This window comes from Hemiscyllium ocellatum, chromosome 8 (genome assembly GCF_020745735.1).
Source record: "Hemiscyllium ocellatum isolate sHemOce1 chromosome 8, sHemOce1.pat.X.cur, whole genome shotgun sequence".
NCBI lineage: Eukaryota > Metazoa > Chordata > Chondrichthyes > Orectolobiformes > Hemiscylliidae > Hemiscyllium > Hemiscyllium ocellatum.
The window spans coordinates 24,029,540-24,050,390 of NC_083408.1; the positions used below are offsets into that span (position 1 = coordinate 24,029,540).

The 20,851-nt window shown below is 42.9% G+C and overlaps 1 protein-coding gene across 1 annotated transcript in view; it reads left to right on the forward strand.

The window, feature by feature from the left end:
• Positions 1-11,811: 11,811 nt before the first annotated feature.
• The window catches only part of LOC132818034 (BRD4-interacting chromatin-remodeling complex-associated protein-like), a 64,015-nt gene continuing 54,975 nt past the window's right edge, over positions 11,812-20,851 (forward strand). The window contains exons 1-3 of the mRNA XM_060828641.1: positions 11,812-11,852; positions 13,617-13,659; positions 18,258-20,192. Coding sequence (XP_060684624.1) covers positions 11,812-11,852; positions 13,617-13,659; positions 18,258-20,192 — 2,019 coding nt within the window. The remainder of the gene's footprint in view (positions 11,853-13,616; positions 13,660-18,257; positions 20,193-20,851) is intronic.

Genomic DNA, 20,851 nt, shown 5'->3' on the forward strand with positions numbered 1-20,851 from the left:
GCACATGGAGAGGGAAAGGAGCAGTTACCAAGGGAAGATATTTAATTGGAGAAAAGGAACTTATGACGCTATCAGCCAGGAGTTGAGAAGTATAGACTGGGAGCAATTGTTCCACAGAAAGGGCACAGCAGACATTTGGAGACTATTTAAGGAGCACTTGTTGCTAGTATTGCACAAATTTGTTCCTCTGAGACAGGTTAAAAAGGGGTAATTTTAAGAAGCCTTGGATGATGAGAACAGAGGAGCTTCTCGTCAAAAGGAAGAAGGCAGCTGACGTAAGGTGGAGGAAGCAAGGGTCTAGCACAGCTTTGGAGGATTACAGGCTTGCTAGAAAGGAGCTCAGAAATGGACTGAGGAGAACCAGGAAGGGGCACAAAAAGTCTTGGTGGAAAGGATTAGGGAGAACCCAACAGTATTTTACTCATAGAGTCATAGAGATGTACAGCATGAAAACAGACCCTTCAGTCCAACCCGTTCATGCTGACCAGATATCCTAACCCAATCTAGTCCCACCCGCCAGCACCCAGCCCATATCCCTCCAAACCCTTCCTATTCATATACCCATCCAAATGCCTCTTAAATGTTGCAATTGTACCGGCCTCCACCACTTCCTCTGATAGCTCATTCCATACATGTACTACCCTCCGCGTGAAAAAGTTGCCTCTTTTATATCTTTCCCCTCTCACCCTAAACCTATGCCTCATATGTAAGGAATAAAAGAAAGATTAGGGAGGAGGTAGGGCCAGTCAGGGATAGCGTAGGGAACTTGTGCTTGGAGTCTGCACAGATAGGGGAAGCCCTAAATGAATTTTTTGCTTCCATTTCACTAAAGAAAAGGACATTGTTGTGAATGAGAACTTTGAGGAGCTGGGAAACAGGCTTGAGAAGATCAAGGTTGATTAAGTTGATGTGTTGGAAATTTTAACAAACATTAAAATTGATAAGTCCCCATGGCCAGACCAGATTTTTCCTAGGTTGCTCCAGGAAGCGAGAAAGGAGGTTGCTAAGACGCTGGGGAAGATCTTTCTTTCCTCACTGTCCACGGGAGTAGTATCGGAAGATTGAAGGGAGGCAAATGTTGTTCCTCTTTTCAAAAAGGGGAATAGGGAAATCCCTGCCAATTGCAGACCAGTCAGTCTTACATCTGTGGTCAGCAAGGTTTTGGAAAGGATTCAGGGGGATAGGATTTATGACTATTTGGAACAGCATAGCATGCTTAAAGACAGTCAGCATGGCTTTGTGATTCTTTGAGGAGGTAATGAGACATGTTGACAAAGTTCGAGCAGCGGATGTGGTGTTTATGGACTTCAGCGAGGCATTTGATAAAGTTCCCATGGTAGGCTCATTCATAGAGTCAGGAGGTTTGGGACACAGGGAGATTTGGCTATCTGGATTCAGATTTGGTTGGCTGACAGAAGGCAGAGTGATTGTAAATGGAATGTATTCTGTCTGGAGGTCAGTGTTGAGTGGTGTACCGCAGGGCTCTGTTCTTGGGCCTCTGCTCTTTGTAGTTTTTATAAATGACTTGGATGAGAAGGTTGAGGGGTGGGTTAGTAAATTTGCCAATGACTCAAAGGTTGGAGATACCAATGATAGTATTGCAGGCTGCAGTGCGAAATAGACAGGAAGCAGAGTTGGGCTGAGAAATGGCAGATGGAGTTCAATCTGCGTAAATGCGAAGTGATGCATTTTGGAAGATCAAACTTGAATGCTGAATATAGGATTAAACACAGGATTCTTGGCAGTGTGGACAAACATAGGATCTTGGTGTTCAAGTGCATAGATCTCGCCAAGTGAATAGGGTTGTTAAGAAAGCATATGGTGTTTGGGCTTTCATTAACAGTGGGATCAAGTTTAAGAGCCACGAGGTTTTGCTGCAGCTCTATAAAGCCCTGGTGAGGCCACACTTGGAATATTGTGTCCACTTATGGTCGCCCTATTATAGGAAAAATACGGAGACTTTGGAGAGGGTGCAACGAATGTTTACCAGGATGCTGCTTGGATTGGAAGGCTTGTCTTACGAAGAAAGGTTAACTGAGCTCTGACTTGTCTCTCTGGAGAGAAGGAGGAAGAGTGGTGACCTGATCAAGGTATACAAGGTAATGAGAGGCATGGATAGAGTCGATAGCCAGAGACCTCCCCCCAGGGCAGGATTGACTGGCACGAGGGGTCATAGTTTTAAGGTGTTTGGAGGAAGGTATACAGGAGACGCAGAGGTAGATTGTTCACACAGAGGGTTGTAAATGCATGGAATGCATTGCCAGTGGTGGAGATGGAAGCAGTCATTAGGGATATTTAAGCAACTGCTGAACATGCACATGGACAGCAGTAAATTGAGGGGTGCATAGGTGAGGTTATTTTATTTTAGATTAGGAATACTCCTCAGCACAATGTTGTGGTCCAGTTCTGTGCTGTACTTTTCTATGTTCTATGCTCGATGTTCTAAATTTTTTCTGCACTCTTTCCAATTTACTAACATCCTTCCAAAAGCACGATGTCCAAAAATCTGAACACAGTACTCCAAGTGCGGCTTCGTCAACGTACAACCGCAACATAACTTCCCAACTTCTATAGTTAGTGCCCTGACTGATGAAGGCCAGTGTGCCAAAAGCCTTCTTCACTGCCCTGTCTACCTATAACTCCACTTTCAGAGAACCGTGCACCTGAATTTAAAGTTCCTCTGTTCCACTACACTCCTTAAGGCCCTATCATTTACTATGAAACTCCTACCTTGATTTGACTGCATAATGCAACACTTACCCATTTTAAACTAGCTTTCAGACTTTGAAAAGCCAGAGGTCCCTTTGCCTACAAACAAACTACTCCAATCAATCCTTGCAAGCTCCTGTCTAATTCCATCAAAATTGCCCCAATTTAGAACCTCTTTAGCCCAAGGGAGAAGACCAGAGCATCCGAGTGAAACCCACAAAGACACAGAGAGAACAATCAATTGCAGGTTACCAGTTTGAATTATCTGTAAGTATGAGTGTGTATGTTACATACAGAGGAACCTTGCTTATCTGGTATTTGATCATCCGAATTTCTGATGATCTGAACAAGTTGCAATGTCCCAATGCTTGTCTAAACAGTATTATCTGGCATTCATTTAACCAAACAAAATATTCCCCGCCTGTGTCCTTCGGATCATCAAAGTTCCTCTTAACTAATATAGTGTGACAGTTTAATAGAATACTTTTTTAGAATAATAGAGGTTTTGTAAACCAAGTATAATACATAAGTGTGACCTTTTCAGTAAATACTTGTATAAACTAAGTTTGTATTATTTTAGACTGAGGATTCCCAAATGGGAGTCAGTTCTTCAAGTGGGGTCACAAGCTCAGAGACAGAAGTGGCTGCAATGGAGTTCCAATAAAGTTGTGCAGCCTGCTGTCACTCATCCTGCCAAGCCTGCTCTCACTGAGCCGGGGAGGGGGGGCTCACAACAACTTTCAAACCTGAGTGTGGGTGAAAGTGGAAAAAGGTTTGGGAGGCATTGTTTTCAACAGACAAGAATGAAAGACCTTCATTTTATGTGAAGCCTTTCACAACCTCAGGATATCCCAAAGCACTGCAGAGAGAATGAAGTGCATTTAAATTGCTTTAATGTAGTATTGCAGAGAACACAGCAAGTCTCCCCTATGAGGAGCAAGGGATGCTGTTCAATGAGATAAACTTCAATCAATTACATAAAACATAGAACATTATAGCACAGTACAGGCCCTTTGGCCCTCGATGTTGTGTCGACCTGTGAAATTAATCTAACTTACAGTATTATCCATCTGTATATTCAATGCCCATTTAAATGCCCTTAATATTGGTGAGTCTATTACTGTTGCAGATGGGCTGTTCCTCGCCCCCCTACTACTGTCTGAGTGAAGAAATTACCCCGACATCTGTCCTAAATCTACCACCCCTCAATTTAAAGCTATGTCCCCTTTTGTTAGCCTTCACCATCTGAGGAAAAAGGTTCTCACTTTCCACCCTATCTAACCCTCTTGTACATTATCTTGTACATCTCGATTAAGTCACCTCTCAACCTTCTTCTCCCCAATGAAAACAGCATCAGTTCCCTCAGCCTTTCCTCATAAGACCTTCCTTCCATAACAGGCAACCTCCAAGTAAATCTACTCTGAACTCTTTCCAATGCTTCCACATCCTTCCTATAATGCAGTGACCAGAACTTTACACAAACCCCAGGAGTGGCCTTACCAGTGTCTCATACAGCCGAAGCATGACCTTATGGCTCCGAAACTCAATCTCCCTACCAATGAACGCTAACACACTATATGCTTTCTTAATAACCCTATCAACCTGGGTGGCAATTTATAGGGATTTATGTACCTGGACATTGAGATCTCTCTGTTCATCTACACTGCCAAGAATCTTACCATTAACCCAATACTCTGCATTCCTGTTATTTCTTCTGAAGTGAACTACCTCACACTTTTCTGCATTAAACTCTATTTGCCACTTCTCAGCCCAGCTCTGCATCTTATCTACATCCCTCTGTAATCCACAACATCCTTCAGCACTCTGCACAACTCTGCCTACCTTAGTGTCATCCTCAAATTTACTAACTCAATCTTCTATGCCCACATCCAGATCATTTATAAAAATGACAAACAGCAGTGGCCCCAAAACAGATCCTTGCGGTACACCACTAGTAACTGAACTCCAGGATGAACATTCCCCATCAATCACCACCCTCTGTCTTCTTTCAGCGAGCCAATTTTTGATCCAAACCGCTAAATCATCTTCAATCCCGAAACTCCGTATTTTGTGAAATAGCCTACCGTGGGGAACCTTATCAAAAGCCTTACTGAAATCTTTATGCACCACACCAACCGTTTTACCTTTATCCACTTTTTTTGTTACCTTCTCAAAGAACTCAATAAGAACTCAATGTCCTTCACAAAACCTCTAAACAAATCATTCCTTTCTAGACGATTACAATCCTATCTCTTGTAACCTTTTTCAACAACACACTCACAATCAAAGTAAGGCCTATTATTACCTTGTCTGGACTCCTCTTCTTAAATAAGGGAACACGTTTGCTATTCTCCAGTCTTCTGGCACTACTCCTGTCGGTAATGATGACATAAAGATCAAAGCCAAAGACTCTGCAATCTCCTCCCTGGCTTCCCAGGGAATCCGAGGGTAAATCCCATCTGACCAAAGGTCTTATCTACTTTCAGATTTTCCAAAATTGCTAAAACCTCCTCGTTGTCAACCACACTCCCATCTAATCTAGTAGCCTATATCTCATGTTCTCACTAATATTTCCCTTTTCCAATGTGAATACTATCAAAAAGTATTCATTAAGTGCTTCCCCATATCCTCAGATTCCACACACAAGTTTCCACTATTATCTTTGATTGGCCCTAATCTTACTCGAGTCATTCTTTTATTCCTGATATACCTATAGAACTGTAAACCTTAGGGTTTTCCTTGATCCTATCCGCCAACAACATCTCATGTCCCTTCTTGGCTCTTCTTAGCCCTATCTTTAGATCTTTTCTGGCTACCTTATAACTTTCAAACCCCCTAACTGAGCCCTGAGCCTAAAGGATAAATATTGGCCTGTATTACTATTTTGTGCTTTGGTGATGTGTAGAGATGACAGTCAATGAGTGTGTGGTCTCAAGATCTACGACAATGCTGTTAAAATGTCATATCCTCATGGTTATAGGTTGGTTTCAGTTTCTGCGTGGCCTAACTGACTGCCAAGAATGCTAGAGAGAATCCTGGTCTCCACTTACCACTTCAGCCCTTCCTGAAGAAGGGCTCATGCCCGAAACGTCGATTCTCCTGCTCCTTGGATGCTGCCTGACCTGCTGCGCTTTTCCAGCAACACATTTTCAGCTCTGATCTTCAGCATCTGCAGTCCTCACTTTCTCCTCCACTTACCAATGTCAGGGATTTGTTTAAAATCCTGAAAGTGCAGAAGTGACCTCAGTGTAATGATGGCATCTCTGAAAAGATGGGTTCCCCTCAGTAGTGCCCTTAACAGGAGTGTCAGAGATATCTTATGGCTTAAAAATTTTGAATTGAATATAAACCCATTGAACTTCCTGAATGTTATGATTGAGGTACTGGGAAGTAACTAGGTGAATTTTATTTCTGAAGTAAAGTGGTTCATGCAGGTACAATTACAACATTTAAAAGTCAGTTGGACAGGTACATGAATAGGAAAGGTTTCAAAGGATATGGGCCAAGTTTAGTTTGGGAAAACTGATCAGCATGGATAAGCTGGACTGAAAGGTCTGTTTCCATGCTCCTTGATTGGTGTGTGTATGGAATGAGCTGCCAGAGGAAGTTGTGGAAGTTGATATAATTACATTTAAAACACATCTGGATGGGCACATGAATAGGAATGGTTTTGTGTTGGCAATTGGGACTAGATTAATTTAGGATATCTGGTTGGCATAGATGAGTTGGACTGAAGGGTCTGCTTCCATGCTGTATAATTCTATGACTCTCTGAGTCAAATCCTACTAGGAGTTGTTTGTTAACTTTATTTCATGAATTATTTGTTCATTTTATTCCATTATTTATTCTATCAAATATTTGTGTTATTGACAGTACATTACAGGCTTGTCCTGCAGTGATTGTATCTAGTAGATACAATAATGTTTTTCAGACTGTAAATGTGAACTCCTTGACTGAATATTGATTTCTCGGCTTATAAATATATGATATGACAGAGATTTGGAAATGCTTGAAAGACGATATGAGGAGTGACTCTGAAGTGACAGTAACTATAATCTGCCCAATCAAGGAGAAGATTTATAACAGTTATATAACTTGAGCATGGGTTACTTTAATTCACTCCACTTCTGGAATGTAATGTCCTGAGGCTACTTTCCATCTGAGGAATGACGGGCCGTCTGCGAAGAGCAGATGAAATTGCTTCATGTTTATGTTTCAAAGTTTTCTGCAGCTGATTAACATATTATTTCTTTCTTTTTCATCCCTGTATGCGTTAAATAGACTGGATCGGTCGTACAGCTGCCTACAACTTTTCTTCCCCTTTTTCTCTGTAACTGGCTTCTTACAGAAGGTGTACAGTTTAAAATGTGTTGGTATTTGACACTTTAAGGTCAACCTTTTTACTACTCGTACAAGGACACGCTCTGTCTTTCATACATATGGTACAAATGAATTTGTTTATTTTAAATGTGTACGCACAAATGTAAACCACAAACAGCTCAGAATGAGTTGTGCTAGCCACCTCTTCTCCACTGTAAGGTGAGCAACCCCAGCACCTGCAGTCCCTCCACACGCATGAGGTCACCATACCCTAGTCAGTCTCCTTTGCACTCTCTCTCGATATCTTCACATTCTTCCTGAAATACAGTCCCCAGAATTAGGTGCAATACTCCAGATGAAATTGAATATTACTATGGTAGTTTTGTTGTTGCAGTGGTTACATTACTGTGGTCGTTACATTGCTGCAGTGGTTATGTTGCAATCATTACATTGCTGCAGTGGTTATGTTGCTTTGGTTGTTATGTTGCTACAGTGGTTATGTTGCTGCCATCGTTATGGTGCTGCAGTGGCTGTTTTTGCAGCGGTTGTTTTGCTGCAATCCAACAATGTTGTACTTGTTATGTTACCTTAACATTCTTGCTTTTGGACTCTGTGCACCTTTATAAAGTCAGAGAACCTGTATGTACAGTGCATATTTCTTTTCATGGCCTGTCTTGCACCTTCAAATATCTCTTTTGAATTGTGTGTTTTCTTTACCCAGAGAGTGGCTACAGTATAAGCTTACTTGAGAGTTTCCACCATCATGGATGTCCTGTTTATAGGTAATAGCTATGAGCCAATCATTCACTATTGCATTTGTACAGCCATCACTAATTTGATTCCCCCATCTCCACATGGGTTGGCTGGTAGGAGATTCATGTTCTGAGGACTCCTCATGAACTCATTCCAAATATAAACCATTCAGCCTGTGCCAGCTTCTTTGAAAAAGCAATGCGATTAATCCCACTCCATGCTTTTGCTTGACTACCCCACAGTTATTTATTTTTAACTATTTATTCAATTTCATCTTGATAGTTGCTACTGAATCTCAGGAAGTGTATCACAGATCATCGAAAGCACTGGTCCAGAACCTCTGATCAGTATCAGAAAACGAAATGTCCTGTCCCAAATGGACAATGAATACACACTTATTCTTAGAGGAGTTCGCCACATGAACGACCAACCCAGGAGCTCCCCTGAAGCTGCCTGGTCCCAGTCAGGAGGCCCAGCAGTTGAGCAGTGAGGGCAATCAACTTTGAAACTACACCCTGTTACTCAGAGCAACCCCTGACCTGATCCAGGATTAAAAAGTCCTGAACGTCTTTCTCAATATTTAAGGGGAGTGGATGTGGGGTGTGGGGCAGGAAGGGCGGGGGGCAAAGTAGGAATGCAGGTGAGTAAGGGATAAAGAAACAGTTCTGTGTGTGTGGGGGGGTGGGGGGGCTAGGGAGTCAGGTGGGTGAGGGGATAGGGATATAGATCCGTGAGGTGTAAGGAGGCAGGTCGGTAAAGGGGTAGGGAGGCAGGTGGGTGAGGAGGTAGGGAAGGAGGTCAGTGATAGGATAGAAGTGGGTGAGTGGGTAGAGTGTCAGTCAGTATCCTTTTTCAACACCTGCCACAAGACTCTGTGAGGAAAACTGTTGATTCATTCATAAGGTTTAAACTGGACAATCTTCTAGCTTCATTCCCTCATGAAATCAAAGTGAGATTAAGCCTTGCCTGTGATCCTCATAGCAAATGGTGAAGATAGATTTTTCACTATTTACAGTGCAGGCCTCTGACCATCCTCTCTTGGTGAGTCACAAACTACCCATTTGTTCCAAGCCACAATGAACTCTCAGAAAACACCAATATAAAAGTAATTGCAGCATTTAAAAGACATGGGAGTTTAGAGGGACAAGGGCCAAGTGCTGGCAAATGGGACTAGATTGCGTAAGGATATCTGTTCGGCATGGATGAGTTAGAATGAAGGGTCTGTTTCTGTGCTGTACATCTCTAGGACTCTATAATTGAAACAGCAGAACCTTCTTCCACTCCTCTCCATGACAATGTGGATGTCCTTGAATAGACCTTCAGTTTAATTACCTCTATTTTTAATTTCTTCAATCTGAAGACATAAATGATTTGACAATCTTTCAGAAATTGCCAAAAGCTTTTAAACAAACTTAGGTCTAACTCACAGAACCAAAACATTTTAATAGACTTATTGAAATATTTCCAAACACCTTCATTACCTTAGCCACTTTGTCTTTTGTAGCCTATTCCAGCTCAACAACTATCTGAGATCACTGCATTCCTCCAGCATAACCTCTAGTACACTTCCCATTCTCTTGATCTCACTATTTAATGACCTCCAGTAGCCAAGGCTACGTGATCTAATATTTTATTCCTAACTTATTCACATCTACCTCCCTTCCCTTTTTAAGAAGCTCCTTAAGAACGCAAGTCTTTAGTTTTCTGACTTATCTTTTCCTTTGGCTCAATGTTACATTTTGTTGGATAACATTCCTGAGAAGCTAAAGTTAAAGATGGCTTTTGTTGAATCTTTTCATCTTACAAAGCTAAAGGTGCTATATTAATGCAATTCTTTGAAGTGGCCTAACTTAAATCTGGTGAATGTCAACCTTAAACTTTCAATCCTTTTGTCTAGTTTTTGTCTGAAGAGAGAAGGGGCTAATACAAAGACTGATAGACGTTGCAACGGTGTATGTTAACAGTTGTACATTGTAATAGTGAGGATTCTAAGAGATGAAGTTTTACAAGGTCATGGAATAAAGAGAGAGGAGTGAAGGTAAGATCTCGATGTGGTAAGGACCCTGGACAAGTAGGCCGTGTAGCATTTGACACTTTAAGAGGAACACACCTGTTCTGGTGTTTGTATTCACCATTGCAATGTCATGTTTTAGAAGAATACTTTTTATAATCAGGGACAGAATCAATATAAGAACAGAACCTATTTGTTATTATTTACATAGAAGCAGTGTGTGAAATATCTCAAATCCCCACTTGAAGATACTTTGTAGTCATTCAGTGAACTTTGTGAGCAGTGTGCAGATAGAATCCAGACAGAAGACATCTTGTTGAAGATCGTGCTGGCAAGACTGTGCTGTAGGGCGGAAACAATGATCTGTCTCATTGTTCAAATGGTACAGGGTGTTCAGTGAAAATTGTTAGGTATTAATAGATGAAGTCAAGAGTGTGGTGCTGGAAAAGTACTGCAGGTCAGGCAGCATCCGCAGAGCAGGAGAATTGACATTTCGGGCAAAAGCCCTTCATCAGGAATGAAGGCAGATAGTGGATAGCCTTGAAAATGGGCCATAGCAGTGTATTTGATGTATGAATCAGACCATGACTACATTGGAAAGAAGTCCAGCTAATTGGTTCATTTGTTCTTTCCCACGTTCCCTGACGAAAACAATTGATAATGAACTGAAGAATAATACAATACAGAAGGAGGCCTTTCAGCCAATAGTCATAGAGATGTACAGACCCTTCGATCTAACCCGTCCATGCCGACTGTGTTGGAATTGTCCAACTGGAATTATCCAATTTATCATGTTCCTTTGTCCCTTCCCTAGAATCCTACAAGTTTTCAATTTCAAATGCCTTTCGCAGGTTATTATGGAATAAAACTCTGGCACTTCTCAGGCGTTGAATTGTCAAATCCCCATTACATTAAAAGATCCAAAATAAAACAAAGTGCTAGAAATCAGAAACAAAAACAAATTTCTGGGGAAACTCAGCAGGTCTGGCAGCATCTGTGAAGAGAGAAAGCAGTTAATGTTTCGAGTTTGGTGACTATTTGTCATGGACAGATTATCTTTAAGCATCAAAGAAAACAGAAAGGGGTATTTCACCATTATACCTGAGGTTGCAACCCTACAAATTCTTTCCTCTTCAACCTTCTTTAAAATTATATTTTGAAAGGCCCATCACTTTATAATGCAATCCACTCCAGACAACAACAAGCCACTGCATTTTTGTGTAGGTTCATGCTTTACATCAGGCTTACTGGAGATGCAAGAGGAATGGCTGAAATTATATTCTTTCTTTGTGCAGGAAGACTGCTGAAACCCTTACTACAAGTAACATATCTGAGATTAGCTAAACCACCACAAGTTTATGTCCTTCTGGCAATGTGTGGAACGGTGTGCAGTGCACTGGACTAATTTCAGTCAACCAAGTGATTGGACACAATTTGTCTGGAGGATTTGCCTGAGTTTTTGTCTGTTTTTCTATTGCTTTCTCCATTAATAACATGCTTGTTAAGAAGGATGATGAGGAAGTATTTATGATGTGGCGGTGCCGTTATTAGACTGGGATGGGCAAAGTTAAAAATCACAAGACACCAGGTTATAGTCCAACAGGTTTATTTTGAAGTGCAAGCTTTTGGAGCACTGCTGTTTTGTCAGGTAGCTTGTGGAGTAGTCCACTCCACCTGACGAAGGAATAGTGCTCCGAAAGCTTGTACTTCCAAATAAACCTGTTGGACTATAACCTGGTATTGTGTGATTTTTAAAGAAGTATTTACTTATATTGCTTTGGTCATCAGAAGTATGGGAAAGGCTTGATGGAAGAGCTGTTTGTCTTTTTATGTGTTGAATCTGTCTCCTCCACTGCACACACACAACTTGATAACACATTCCATTCTGGCCTGAACATGACATTGTCATGGTTTCTTAAAAAAAATGCATGTCTATTTATAATTTGCATGATTCAATATGGTGGAGGAAATGAGCAGTTATTCTTTTCATGAACTAAATATCTTTCTCTGCAGCTATTATGGATGATGAAGAAGGAAGGTGTCTGCTGGATGTTATTTGGTGAGTTTGTTTTATTGTTAAACAGGTTTTATCAAAAAGATAACTTGAGTATCTGTTATATCAATGTGTTTTAAGAGTCGTTTTGGTGAGGTGATGTACTTAAGAAGATAGAAGGACATTTTAAACTTAGAATTCCATTCTTGATCTCTGGTGCTTGTAAATGACTCAGCAACACATAACTTCCAACACAAATCCATTGGGTTGATTAAGTCAGGAACTGGAATTGGGGAAAGAAACTCAATCCATACTCATAGCAAATTAATGGATAGAGTTACAGTGCATTATAAAATAGGAACAAAGGATATTGGAACAGGAGGAGACCATTCAGCCCCTTTTAGCTGCTCATCCTTTCAGTCCCTCTGAACTGTTCATCCATTCAGTCCCTCAAGCCTGTTTAACCATTTAACCTCTCAAAGCTGTTCACCATACATTTTAGATCATAGTGCTGTGTACCCTAATCCCATCTGCCAATCCCAGAGCTGTCCACAGTGTCCAGGGCTTTGTGAAGTCAGAATGGGACCACTGCCCCTTTGTATTCTAGTCCTCTAAATCTAAAATCTAAACTCACAGTTGTCTGAGTTGAAGTCCATCTGCTGTAGCTTTTCCCCATTAACTTTTTCTAGCAATCTCTCTTGGTAAATTTACGCTTCTATCGACATGGGTGACAATGCTTCCCCTATCTGACTCACTGCCAAATTTGGATGTGTGAGTTTTGAGCCTATCTTCTAAATCATTTATAAATACATTAAATAAAAGGAGGTCCAGCACACATCATTTTGCAACGGCCCAAAAGGTGTCTTGTCAATGAAGAGATGTGCTTTCTAACTTGTTCAAATAATTTGCCTTCATGCTTTCTAAAGCTAAGTCTTTTTTTTTGAGGGACCTTTTCAGATTCTTATTTTGATGACCCTTTATAATGTTCATAAATTTATATAGGAGTGGTATTATTGCTGCATTGTTAATCCAAAGGCCCCACATAATGTTCCAGAGACACAGGTTTGGATCCTGCCATGGCTGATGGTAGAGTTTGAATTGAATAAAAATCTGGAATGAAATGTTTAATGATGACCGTGAAACTGTCATTGATTGTTGAAAAAACCTATCTCGTTCATTAAAAGTTCCCTCTAGGGGAGGAAACTGCCAACCTTACCTGGTGTGGCTTCCATGTAACTCCTGACCCAGAGCAAAATGGTTGACTCACAACTGCCACTGAGCAGTTAGGAATGGAAAATAAATGCTGGCCCAGCTAACATACACTGATCCCATGAATGAATATTAAAAAATGATCATCAGATACGGCCCTCCCTTTGCGAATAATAGCCCAGCTCAAATTTCTGAAGTCATGCTCCTCTCTCCGCACTCTCTCAGCAGAGAGTGTGATTTATTAAAGTCTACCTAATCAGATTGTTTCTACCATTTAAATACAGCAATCAGGTGACTCCTTAACCTTCTAAACGAGAGGGAGTACAAGTTGAAGTCTGTAAGTATTGTAACCTTGCAGGTATCTGTATCATTCCGGATTGACAGTGCTGCACAGTGACAGGCTGATGACAAGGATATCAGTCGCCAGCTGTGGAGATGGGAACTGAGTGTATGTCCTTGACATTGAACACATTGGTACTATGAGCAAACAATCCATCAGAGAACCTCACATCATTGATCACAATTCTTCTGCCATGTTTTCCTCCTCCCCTCCACATTTCATGATAGGCTTCCTCTACCAGGACCACAATATTTAAAATTATCTTCTGTTCTGTGCTCCAGTGACCCTCAAGCTCTGAATGACTTTCTCCATGGAAGTGACCAGGTTAGTAGACGTCCATGCTACTACTTCTTTTGATATATTCTTGATTAATAAAACCAGTTAATAAAACTATGACTAGCATAGTTCTGTACCCAGGACGATGGACTTCCGTCAGGCAGGGAAACTGCAGAAGCATTCATGGGAGTTGGACATGGTTGGCTGGCCAGCATTTATTGTCAATTCCTGGTTGCCCTTAAGGTGGTAGTGAGCTGCATTCTTAAACCACTGCAATGCCGTTAAAGAGGGAGTTTCAGGATTTAACACAGAGACATCAAAGGAACAGCGATATATTTCCAAGTCAGGATGGTGAGTGGCTAGCAGGGAACTTGCAGGTCATGGTGTATTCATGTATCTGCTGCGCTTGCCCTTCTAGATGGAAGTGATTGTGGGTTTGGAAGATGCTGTCTAAAGATTGTTATTGAATTTCTGCAGTCATTGGGTCATAGAGATGTACAGCGCGGAAACAGACCCTTCTGTCCAACTCCCTATGCCAACCAGGTATCCCTACCCAATCTTGTCCCACCTGCCAGCACCTGGCCTATATCCCTTCAAACCTTTCCTATTCATATACCTATCCAAATGCCTTTTAAATGTTGCAATTATACTAGCCTCCACCACTTCTTCTGGCAGCTCATTCCATACATGTACCACCTTCAGTGTGAAAAAGTTGCCCCTTAGGTCTCTTTTATATCTTTCCCCTCTCACCCTATACCTATGCCTTCTAGTTCTGGACTTCCCGACCCCAGGAAAAATACTTTGTCTATTTATCTGCCCCTCATGATTTTATAATCTTCTATAAGGTCACCCCTCAGCCTCCGACGTTCCAGGGAAAACAGCCGTAGCCTATTCAACCTCTCCCTATAGCTCAAATCCTCCAAGCCTGGCAACATCCTGGCAATAATGCCCTAATCAATGTCCTGTACAGCTGCAACATGACCTCCCAACTCCTGTACTCAATGCTCTGACCAATAAAGGAAATACACCAAATGCCTTCTTCACTATCCTATCTATCTGCGACTCCACTTTCAAGGAGTTATGAACCTGCACTCCAAGGTCTCTTTGTTCAGCAACACTCCCTAGGACCTTACCATTAAGTGTATAAGTCCTGCTAAGATTTGCTTTGCCAAAATGCAGCACCTCGCATTTATCTGAATTAAACTCTATCTGCCACTTCTCAGCACATTGGCCCATGTGGTCCAGATCCTATTGCAATCTGAGGTAACCCTCTTCGCTGTCCACTACACCTCTAATTTTGGTGTCATCTGCAAACTAACTAACTGTACCTCTTATGCTCGCATCCAATCATTTATGTAAATTTCAAAAGGTAGAGGGCCCAGCACCGATCCTTGTGGCACTCTACTGGTCACAGCCTCCAGTGTGAAAACCAACCCTCCACCACCACCCTCTGTCTTCTTCCTTTGAGCCAGTTCTGTATCCAAATGGCTAGTTCTCCCTGTATTCCATGAGATCTAACCTTGCTAATCAGTCTCCCATGGGGAACCTTGTCAAACGCCTTACAGCAGTCCATATAGATCACATCTACTGTTCCGCCCTCATCAGTCTTCTTTGTTACTTCATCAAAAAACTCAATCCAGTTTGTGAGACATGATTTCCCACGCACAAAGCCATGTTGACTATCCCAAATCAGTCCTTGCCTTTCCAAATACATGTACATCCTGTCCCTCAGGATCCCCTCCAACAACTTGCCCACCACCGAGGTCAGGCTCGCTGGTCTGTCGTTCCCTAGCTTGTCCTTACCACCCTTCTTAAACAGTGGCACCATGTTTGCCAACCTCCAGTCTTCTAGCACCTCACCTGTGACTATCGATGATACAAATATCTCAGCAAGAGGCCCAGCAATTACTTCTCTGGCTTCCCACAGAGTTCTCGGGTACACCTGATCAGGTCCTGGGGATTTATCCACCTTTAACCATTTCAAGACATCCAGTGCTTCCTCCTCTGTAATCTGAACATCTTGCAAGATGTCACCGTCTATTTCCCTACAGTCTATATCTTCTATATCCTTTCCAACAGTAAATACTGATGCAAAATATTCATTTAGTATCTCCCCCATTTTCTGATCTTTGCTGATCTTTGAGGGGCCCCATTCTCTCCTTAGTTACCCTTATGTCCTCAATATATTTGTAAAAACCCTTTGGATTCTCCTTAATTCTATTTGCCAAAGCTATCTCATGTCCCCATTTTGCCCTCCTGATTTCCCTCTTAAGTATACTCCTACTTTCTTTATACTCTTCTAAGGATTCACTCGATCTATCCTGTCTGTACCTGACATATGCTTCCTTCTTTTTCTTCACCAAACCCTCAATTTCTTTGGTCATCCAGCATTCCCTATAGCTACCAGCCTTCCCTTTCACCCTGGCAGGAATACACTTTCTCTGGATTCTTGTTATCTCATTTCTGAAGGCTTCCCATTTTCCAGCCATCCTTTACCTGCAAACATCTGCCCCCAATCAGCTTTTTAAACTTCTTGCCTAATACCATCAAAATTGGCCTTTCTCCAATTTAGAACTTCAACTTTTGGATCTGGTCTATCCTTTGCCATCACTATTTTAAAACAAATAGAATTATGGTCGCTGGCCCCAAAGTGCTCCCCCACTGACACCTCAGTCACCTGCCCTTGCTTATTTCCCAAGACTAGGTCAAGTTTTGCACCTTCTCTAGTAGGTATATCCACATACTGAATCAGAAAATTGTTGTTGTGGTTCTGTTCGCCGAGCTGGAAGTTTTTGCTGCAAACGTTTCGTTCCCTGGCTAGGGAACATCATCAGTGCTATCGGAGCCTCCTGTGAAGCGCTGCTTTGATGTTTCTTCCGGTATTTATAGTGGTTTGTTCTTGCCGCTTCCGGGTGTCAGTTTCAGCTGTAGTAGTTTGTATGTGGACCCCACATACAAACCATGCCCTGAGTTCATCTGCCTTCCCTGTTAGGCCCCTTGCATTGAAATAAATGCAGTTTAATTTATTAGTCCTACTTTGTCCCTGCCTGCCCTGACTGTTTGACTCACTTCTGTTCTCAGCTGTATCCGTCTCAGATCGATCTCTTTCTTCACTGGGTCCCACCCTTACTAGTTTAAATCCTCCCAAGCAGTTCTAGCAAATCTCCCTGCCAGCATATTAGTCCCCTTCCAATTTAGGTGAAATCCGTCCATCTTGTACAGGTCACTTCTACCCCAAAAGAGATTCCAATGATCCAAAAATGTGAATCCTTCTCCCATACACTAGCTCCTCAGCCATGCATTCATCTGCTCTATCCTCCTATTCCTGCCCTCACTAGCTCGTAGCACTGGGAGTAATCCAGATATTACTACCCTTGAGGACCTCCTTTTTAAATTTTTACCTAACTCTCTGTAATTTCCCTTCAGAGTCTCAACCTTTTCCCTTCCAATCTTTTGCATTTGAACATGAACTGCTTCAGGATCTGAGAAGTAGAGTTAAGAGTCTAATAATGACCATGAATTAATTGTCAATTGTTGGAAAACTCCATCTGATTCACTAATGTCCTGTAGGAAACGAAACTGCCACCCTTACCTGGTCTGGCCTACACGTGACTCCAAACCCACAATAGTGTGGTTGACCCCGAAGTGCTCTCTGGGCAAACAGGGTTGGCCAATAAATGCTCGCCTAGCCAAATGGCCTCCCCTCATCCCATGAATGAATAAGAAAAATATAGAGAATAGGTAATGGGGCTAATTCGGTAGCTCTTTTGGGAGCAGGTCCAGTTATGATGGAGTGAATGGTCTCCTTCTATGCTGTAAAATTCTATGATTCTGTGTCCAAATGCAGCAGGATGTAGGCAACATTCAGGTTTAGGCTGAGGAAGACTGGAACATGTAACATTCATACCTCACAAGTGCTAGACAATGATCATCTGTTGACATTCAGTGCTGTTGCTATAATTGATTCTCCCATTGTCACCATTGACTGAACTGGGCTAGTTATATAAATACAGAGCAGGTCAGAAACTAGGAATACTGTGGTGAGTACTCACTTCCTGACTCCCCAAAGCCTGACCACCATCTACAAGTCACAAGTCAGGAGTGTGAGGGAATACTCCCTGTTTGTCTGGATGGGTGCAGCTCTAATAACACTCAAGGACTCTATCCAAGACAAAGCAGCCCAATTGATTGGCACCACATCCACAAGCATCCGCTCCCTCCACCACCAACACCCTGTAGCAGCAGTGTATATAATCAACAAGATGCTCTGCAGAAATTCACCAAGGCTCTTTAGACAATAGTTCTGGAAGCTAGAGTTGCTAAACTGCTGGTGTTCTAAAAGATGCTAGTGTTAGGTGACCTGGTGCCACAGAGATTGATGAATTCAGAGCTCTCTGTGGCATGAGGAGTGAAGGGGAGTGGGAGGGTGTAGGGAATCAATAAATAGGAAGCATCTTGGTCACTGAGTTCATAACAAGAAGCAGGCAGCTTCAGTTAAAAATGCATTGTGCAACAAACTGGAGTAAGAAACATTTTGATTTGCTTTAAGTTTGGGGTGCCCTATTACTGTGCCTTGCTTTTCTAATGCTTCTTCTTAATGTTGCCTGCAGTGACACAAGATGTGACCTTGTCTTTACTGGTTTCAGTTGGCACCAGCTGGAGAAGGAATCAGCCACGAGGTGCCCTCATCTGCCAGCAGTGTTGACATCTCCTTCTTGGGCGAAGACCTGCTGGGATCCCCAGCCAGCTACGGTATTGAGCAGCCCTGTGATATCCTGCAGCAGAGCTTGCAAGAGGCTAATATCACTCCGCAGACTCTGCAAGGAGGAGACGACTTGACAGGCGGGGGGGTCCATGTACAGGCCAGCCCCAAGCCACAACCTGCCAGCCTACCCACCCAGGACAGCCCCCAGACGCTAAACACGGATCTCAGCAGCTTAGCCCCTACCGTGATTGCCCAGCAGCCTCTGCTTCAGCATCCAGTGACTGCTCAGTTTGTCAATAAAACCGTCAACGTGCAACACTTGGTCCATCAAGTCAGACTGAGCAGTGTCGCCGTGCAGCCAATAGCAGGCATTCAGACCATGTCCAATGGCACCACCAAAGTTGGACGCACACAGACGGTCGACTGGCAATGTGGTCAGACTACCGTGCTGCCTGTCGATCAGCCGTCTCGGACAGGGCTGTTGGCAAAGCCTGGCCTCACATCCCCGATGGCTGCTCCTCTCTCCGAACATCCAGTCACAGCAACTTTGGGCATCTCTGCCCCATTCCAAAAGAATATCACCAGCAACTGTCTGAATGGAGAATCCCTCTATGCCCAGGCTGCTGTTGGGCACACCACGGGGAACCAGCTGGTGCAGGTACCAGTGCTGACGCGTGTCATTCAGAAGAGCTCAACGCCAATCCAGCCAAAGCATCTCGTGAATATACAACCTAAACTGGTCCAGTTAAGCCCAAAGTCTTCATTTCCTCCAACCTCTCCACATGTCCAGTCTGCCTCAAAGACTTCAATAGAAGCTGCACAGGAGCAGCAGAAAGCTTGGCAGAACTTGGCAGTGACCGCCCGAACCTCTGGCCCTGGTGTCCTGCTCTCCACTCAGGCCCCTGCAGTCTCCCAGACAATAGCCACCAATCGGGTAAAGCAACCATCCCAGCAAGGTCAACCCAAGTCAAGCAAGCCAGTCAGTGTTCGGGTGCTCCAGCAGGGCACTGGTGTGGTACTGCAGTCCCAGTCATTACCTCGGGCACTGCTGACTGGTCAAAGCCAATCCACCTTGCCTGGGCACTTGGCCACCAGAGTCTCAGCAAGTGCTGGTCCCCAGCGGCTTTCAGCAATTCAACCTGGACCTGTTTTGACCACCCAGTGTGGGTCTATGCTAGCCATCCACAGACAGTCAGCTACGGGTCGCATTGTGGGACGTGTGCAGGCATCTCCGGGACAAGTAGTCTGCAGCCAGTCAATGCCTGCTCACGTCTTGATGACCCAGAATGTGGTGGGACAGTCAATTACCAGCCACTGTGACCTTGGCCAGGTATACACAGCATCAAACTCACAGTTGACGGTCAATGAAGGAACAGCACAGAGACTGTCTATATCCGTGCAGCCACAGCCCAGTCAACCAACTCTGTCTACAAGCCTCCTGGTGCCGAGTCAGCTGGAAGCTAGCTTTGGTTCACAATTAGATTTGTCTGGTCAAACACCAGAAGGGCAGCTGGATCCAACTGTGCCTCTGCCAAATCAGCTACCAGTGCTCAATGAGACTGAGCTTCTTGGACCAGCCTTGAGTATTCAGCAGTCAAGCACCAATGACCCTGATAGCAACATTGTGAAGATTCCATTTGCCCCTCAGTCTCCATTCACATCAGCTCTTGAGCTTCAGCAGATTCCTGCTCTGGCCCAGTGTCGCCAACAAACACACCAGTCTCAGTCCCAACCAGCAGAGCATCATCACTCTGGACTGCTGTCGGCTCTAGCATCAAAACCCAGCAGCATCTCAGCCAAAACTACCGACAGACCTAATAACCAGGGAGCCACAGGAGCAGCACTCAATGCTGACCAGCTTTTGCTTTTCCAACAGGTCAGTCTTCGATGTTGTACTAGATAATGGTTATGCTTTATACTTCTGCAGGTAAGGTGTTTCAAGAAAATCAATAAAACAACAAAGATGTAGGAGCAGAAATAGGCCTTGTACTCTGCATCTCAATGAGATCATGTCTGATCTGATAATCTTTCACTTCACTTTCCTGCCTTTTCCCCATAACCCTTGATTGCTGCCTTGACTAAAAATCTCTCTATCTCAGTCTTGAATATATTTAATGACCCACCATCTACAGACCTCTGTGGTGAAGAATTCCACAGATTCACTACTCTCAGAGAAAAAGATTCTTAGAGGACTTGACAGAGTAGATGTGAAAAAGTTGTTTCCCCTGTGGAATTTCTATATTAAGTAAGTGACTCTTTACTCTGAGAAACAACATTTCCACATCTACTCTGTCAAGTCATCTAAGAATCTTGTTTGATTCATATATTTTATCACTTTTGGCTCGTGGGAATCCAGATAAGGTAAATTGCTTTTCAGATTAAGAAGAAACCTCATCCTGGATTGAGGGGCTTATCTCATGAGGACAGGTTGAGTAGCTTTGGCCTGTATCTATTCTTGTTTAGAATGATGACAAGTTTTAAAACATGTCAGATGTTTTGACATAACATAAATATCGATGTTTAATATACCAGGGA